This window comes from Sceloporus undulatus, chromosome 2 (genome assembly GCF_019175285.1).
Source record: "Sceloporus undulatus isolate JIND9_A2432 ecotype Alabama chromosome 2, SceUnd_v1.1, whole genome shotgun sequence".
Classification (NCBI taxonomy): domain Eukaryota; kingdom Metazoa; phylum Chordata; class Lepidosauria; order Squamata; family Phrynosomatidae; genus Sceloporus; species Sceloporus undulatus.
The window spans coordinates 29,775,214-29,781,655 of NC_056523.1; the positions used below are offsets into that span (position 1 = coordinate 29,775,214).

The 6,442-nt window shown below is 39.8% G+C and overlaps 1 protein-coding gene across 1 annotated transcript in view; it reads left to right on the top strand.

Moving 5' to 3' along the window:
• Positions 1 to 2,636: 2,636 nt before the first annotated feature.
• SNTN (sentan, cilia apical structure protein) overlaps positions 2,637 to 6,442 on the top strand; it is a 5,775-nt gene continuing 1,969 nt past the window's right edge. The window contains exons 1-3 of the mRNA XM_042448135.1: positions 2,637 to 3,325; positions 4,800 to 4,834; positions 5,967 to 6,106. Of these exons, the coding sequence (XP_042304069.1) occupies positions 3,216 to 3,325; positions 4,800 to 4,834; positions 5,967 to 6,106 (285 nt within the window). The 5' untranslated portion in view covers positions 2,637 to 3,215. The remainder of the gene's footprint in view (positions 3,326 to 4,799; positions 4,835 to 5,966; positions 6,107 to 6,442) is intronic.

The following is a 6,442-nucleotide window of genomic DNA, read 5'->3' on the forward strand; positions in this document are numbered from 1 at the left end:
AGCCATAGCAATGGACAATTGACCTGCTCCAGTGAAACAAAATCTTTTGAAGAAAACAAAAAAGAATGAAAGACATTTACAGAATATTGTAGAGATAAATGGAGTTGATAGAATTAGAATATATCTGACTACAAAGGCTAAGGATAAAGAAAAATATATTCTTAAGACAATAAGCAAAAACTAAGACAAAAGTAACATTTGAAGTAACATTAGAATTACCAAATATGGGAAATGGAATAGAGGAAAGAAATATGTGCACCCAACAGACAGTGATAAATAAGGGAAGTCAAACTAAGAGGCTCTACAGATTGGCAGGAAGGGGCGGTGAGATGCCACCCCTTTCTGCCCTGGAAGCAGGCCACGGCAACCACGTGCCACGGCCTGCGCATGGAGCAAAAAGAAGCCCTGGAAAGGGGCTTATTTTTACGCTGTAGAAGGAGCGGCATAACCACTGTGGCACAGCGTTATGATGCCCCTTGTTTTCAGCACTGTTTAGGAGGTGCACTCGATGGATTTCATTGTGGCACGCCCCATGTAAACAGGTGAGCGCCAAGATGGCGCCCCAGTGGAGGAAGAAGGGCTTGGAGCATGTGAACACTCAGCCCTTCTTCAGCCCTACACCACAGTCAGACAGACACAAAGTGCCAGTCTGTACTGCCTCTAACGTATCATTTATATAAATACAAAATATAATTTATGTTATTTATGTTAATTTAAAGGCTGGTAAAAACAAAGATATATTAAGGTTCCAGGTATGTACAATAAAGAATGTATTGCAGAATGTAATATATGGGGAAATGGGATGGGAAAGATTGTATGATATTTAATGAAATATACGTATGAAACATCTTAATTTTAAAAAAAAGTTTGGGGTTTTGGAATATTTTGGATTTCAGGATTCCAATAAGGGAGACTCAATTTCAGCAGGTGTTACTTGTTATCTACTTGCATGACAATAAACACCTGTAGAAATTCCCTTTTCTACACAAGCATTAAAGTTACAGAAGTCCTCTCCAATTTTCAGTCTGGCAACCCAAGTTCACATCATAATTTGAATATCCTTTCCTACCAGAATAGCATGGCAGTTTTGAATATCAGTAACTTCATTGGTAGCTCAGTACCCAGACCTTTTTCAAAAACTTAGAACACAATACTATCAGAGTGATACGAATTCTGAATGCCTGGGGTTTCAATGTGTAAGCACGAAATCCAATACCAGTTGTAAGATGTGGCATCCATAAAATATCAACTTTGATATTATGAGAAAGAAAGGGCAATTGTAGCTGTTACAACTGTGGAGGAAAGCTTTGCACTGTGTGAACAGACAGCTGGTGAACTAGCAGGGGGTAAAAACAACCATTTTGTGGGATTCCAGACCCTGAACTATAAAAGATTCATCTACCACTGCTATTCATCCCAGTAATTAATTCACTTACTTCATTTACAAAGTGGCTTCCAGGCACAATTTGGCCATTCCAGTTGTGCTCAAGAAGCCAAAAATCACTTCTTCCTATTGTCAGTCAGTTTCATAGCACTGTTAAGGTGAACATTAGCACAGTGGTCTTACACAATGCTGCTTTAATGGGTATTAACTGAGCTATGGCATGAACCTGGGTTTGACAAAAATGAAGAAAAGCTGGTAGTATAGTATGGGTGTCATTCAATTTCTTTCTCCTGTTTGCCTGATGAAGAAGCCAGTTTGACTTCGAAAGCTTGCAACATGTAATTGTGCATTTTGCTTGGCCCAATAAAGTTATCATTGTTCGGATGTTATTGGATTCTTTTAAGCTGACCAATACAAGTAGGAATGTGTTGCTATAAAGTTGCAGTTATTGCACCTTACAGCTGGCACTATGAGGTAAACATGAAGTCGAGTGGGGGAAAGAGATGCCACAGTTTTTAAAAGATATGGGGTTTCAAACAGTTCGTTTCCTCTGAAGAAACTTACAAACATGACAGAAAGGTTGCAATGGTAAACTTAATGGGATCCAATGGGCCCCACTTCCAAAAAGTATTTAGGCTAGTAGTTTAAAAGTGCATTAAGAATTATCCAGGTTCCAAATCCAAATATCATCCTTGCACTGAATGGAATGTGCTATGTTGTTGTTGTGTGCCTTCATTATGGCAACCCTAAGGTGAACGTATCACTTTGGCCTGTTACAGACAGCCAAAATAAAGCTGCTTCGAGTCACAGTGGAGGTATGGTGTTTCAATGATGCATGCGTCCGAAGAGTCCAGAAGCCACACCAAAGCCATGCGCCAGTCTGGAGCGTGGCTTTGGTGCGACTTCTGGACTCTTCGGACGCATGCATCATTGAAACACCATACCTCCACTGTGACTCGAAGCAGCTTTATTTTGGCTGTCTGTAACAGGCCAGAGTTTTCTTAGCATGTTTCTTCAGAGAGGGTTTGCCTTTGCCATCCTCTGAGGCTGAAAGAGTGTGACTTGCCCAAGTTCACCTATGAGTTTATCACATGAGGGAAATCCTATGCAGAAATGGGGGTTTAAATCAGAAAAAAACACAAAGGTGTGACTTAGTTGTTAAAGTGGTATTAACTTGAATGGAAAGTAGATGCAAAGTAGACAAAAGCCACTCCATTTTACTTCTGGAAAATCCTGAAAGTAAAAAAGGAGTGGCTTATGTTTACTTTCCATTCTGTTTAAAACCAGTTTAACAATGATGTGTGTGAAGATCAACCTGATTTTGCAGGGGTTTTTTTTTCAGCTTTTAAATCCTGTTTTTGCATGGAATTTCCTCTGTGTAATAAAATCCCTATCAGGATTCTATGGCTAAGTGGGGATTCAAACCCTGCTATCCAGAGTCTTAAGCCACTGCTCAAGCCACTACACCATGCTGGCTCTCCCTGGAATGTGCTATACTGAATTTTAAAATGCCTGCTTTCTCCTCACCACCCACCAATTTTCCATCTCTTAGTCACATTCACTAGTGTACAGTAACCTACAAAAGAGATTCAAAGTGCTCACTTTTGGCACCATGTGTGGAAAAACCCTGAGCTTTGTGCATTGCAGTGACCTCTATGGATCTTGCTTATTTCCTTTCAGACTGACTTATTTAGCCAGTATTATTGATAGTTTTGGCTGGCAAACTGGCTGCTCCACCTTCACCCTCCATAGTACTAAGGTTTGTATTTGTCTCTTTGTAGTCACTTAAGTTGCCTAGAGATGATAAACATTGGCCCAGCTACAGGGAAAGATGTGTGGCTGTACATCCAGTACTGGAAACAGAAAATCCTACCCTCACAATCAACCAGGGGATACTTCAATCAAACAAACAACTAAGACTTCAACAAAAATGCCCAAACGGTAAGTGATAATCCTGTTCTCTTTTCCTCTCTAATAATCCCCCCTTCAATATCCATTTTGGTTCTTCTACATAGCATGGCTGTGTGTGTGTGCATGCATATGCTTACAAGAGGAGAAAAAACAAACAAGCCAAAGGTTTCACAGCCTGTGGGTTGGACTGTAATGACTTTCTTTCACGTTTGCAAAACTAATCATACTTTCTATTAAAATTTTAAAGCCTAAGGGAGAATATGAAAATCCTCCCAAAGCAAATTCATGACATACTTTTTTTTAAAAAAATGCATTATTTATTTTAATTTTTTTTCATATTTGTATGCTACAGTTTCTTCTGAAATGTCAAAGCTGCATACACGGCATTTCCAATTGATCATCCACCAAAGACTGATTAGGATCACACCATGATGTACAAACCAAACATAATGAGCCCTAGATGTAATTCAGCAAATCAGGTGCTCTTGTCTCCTCGTCATCCATTGCTCACTTTTCCAGGCTTTCTTTTTCATGCTGATAGATTTGGATTTTATATACAGCATAATACACATTTTTCTACAAAGCATGATAATATAAAGCCCTTTATATGCATTTCTATGTGGGGAAATATACATCTTCCTTTTCTTTTATCTGCAGCTCTTTCATCTTCATCCAAAAATAACACAATATTTCACATTGCTTTATACTTCAAATGTTTCCATAAAATATGAAGGCAGGCAATCCTTCCTGCCTTGCCACAAGGTTCATCTAGACAAAACAATCCAGCATCCTGAGGATGTTGCACTCTCAGAACAGGGAAAGTTCAGTAGCAGCATATTCCATGGTGGATTTTCCTAAGATACCTATACACTGCCACTTAGCTAAGTTAAGAGCACTAGAATGGCCACAATCCACAATCCAAAGAGGTGGTGAAAAGATTTAATAAGATCAGGCATCTATCTTTACCGGGGAGAAGGTGAAGGGAACTATTCACAAAGAAGGAGTGGACCTGGCTTTGTGTATTTTGGAACTATACTCAGCCTGTCTTGTCCAATTCCTACTTCAATCCCTCGTGCTGTCCACTATATCCTTCTGTCAATGGAGGAAATCCATGAATTCCTGAAAAACCTTTTCTAACAAAAAGGTTTAGGAATTTGGATTTGAAACCAAAGCTGTCTAAAATATTTTTATTTCAGGTCTTATGTGAAACCATGCATGTACAACTGCTAGCTCAGATAACACAGATGAGTGAGGGAGCTGCCTTATTACTGAGTCATACTGTTGGCACACATATTCTTAGCTCTGGAATATCAGCTCTCCAGGGTTTTAGGTAAGATGCTTCCCCAACTCTATCTGGAAATACTAGGAAGTGACCCTGGACCTTCTGCTTGCCAAGTATGTCCTCTACCATTAAGCCACAGCCTCGACATCCAGTGGTTGCCAGTGTTTCCCATGCCAGGACTGTCAGATATGTCAGTAATATATCTCTGTGTTTAATTTCCAGTATTCCAATTTCCAAGCAGCTGGCTTCCATAAAAGGTAAGGTGGTCTACCCTGTACATCCAATTATTTTAGGATACATAAGAGGAACAGCATCTTCTTGTGCAGGAGCTAACATTTTCAGCCTAAAGCCAAATATCTCAGCAGTTCTTATGAGGAACCTTACTGCTTCCAATATAATTAATTCTCTTCAACTAAGGCCAAGGGCTGTTTTTCTCCCTTTCAGGTGTATTGCCCCAACATCCTCACAGCGGATCTAACAGCACAAGGACACAAGCAGCTTCTGTTGATATTGTGTACCTTCAAGTTATTAGCAGACCTATCATGGGGTTTTCTGCAGCTGAGAGAGTGTGACTCATCCAAGGTCACCCAATGGCTGAGTGGGGAATCAAACCCTGTTCTCCAGGGTCTCAGTCCTATGTTCAAACTACTATTCAAACTACTACTCAAACTACTCAAACACTGGCTCTCAAGCAGCTTCTAGAGGAGATAAACTGTAACAGATCACGCACTGTGGTAGAAATTCAATAAGGTTACATGGCCAATGGGATACAATGAATGGAGGGTGAGAGGGGAGGGGAGGAGGAAGTCAAAAAGTCAAAAAATATGCTGTAGTCAAATTAATTGACAAAAGAGTAGGGTAGGGGACTCAGAGATCTGTAAGTGGGGACCAAAAATACATATTAGATTAAACAACAGAATACTAAGATTTTATCCCCTCCTCTCCTTTCCTCCTGATGAATTAATTGAGTGCAAAATACTTTTGCCCTTTGAATGCATTTTGCATCATTTGAAATAAGCCAAGGACAAAAAGGGAAAGTGGGAGGAGGAGAGAGAAACTTGGACATTCTAAAAGCAGCTGAAAAAGCAGGTTGACAGAAAGTTAATTGGGATTTTCCCTGCCAGATTAGAACACAGAAGGCGTGAGTTATGCAAAACAGAGGGTGATTTTTTTTTACATCTTCGGTTTCTTATAAGTCTGAATGATAACACCAGACCATTCACAGCAAACTGCCTCACTCTAAGCCTCAACTTGAAGGCATTCCCGACTCACAGACAACACCATACAAGAGAAATGTCATGTCTGTGCTTGCTGGAAGCCACTGGACTCCACTATTTCTAGAAATTTGTTTTCTTTTGGTAATTTTCCAATAATTATTTCCCCATTCAGCTCTAGGAAAAGGTTCTGATCTAGAGAAAGCGATTGCTACAGCAGCCTTGGTTTATGACAATGCTGCAGACGCTGATGGGAAACTCAGCAAGTCCGACGCTAAACAGCTACTCCAAAGTCAGTTTATGCATTTCATGCAGGTAAGAGGATCAAAGTAAGTTGTTCTTGAGGCCTTTTAGATTTACCTTGTCCCTTCTCAACTCATTCAATGACTAGGGGGAATTTCAAAGAAGATTTTAAATGGACCTGTTCGACTCAAGGAAAGGACACTCTCTACATCTAACTTTCCTAAAGTTTCCGTGCAGCTTCTAAGTTTTCACACATACATGCACACACAGAGAATTTAAATCAGTTTAAGTACAGTCATCCCTCCACACCCATGGATTCTATATCTACAGGTTCTACCATCCATGGCTTGGATAGATGATAGATAGATAGATAGATAGATAGATAGATAGATAGATAGATAGATAGAT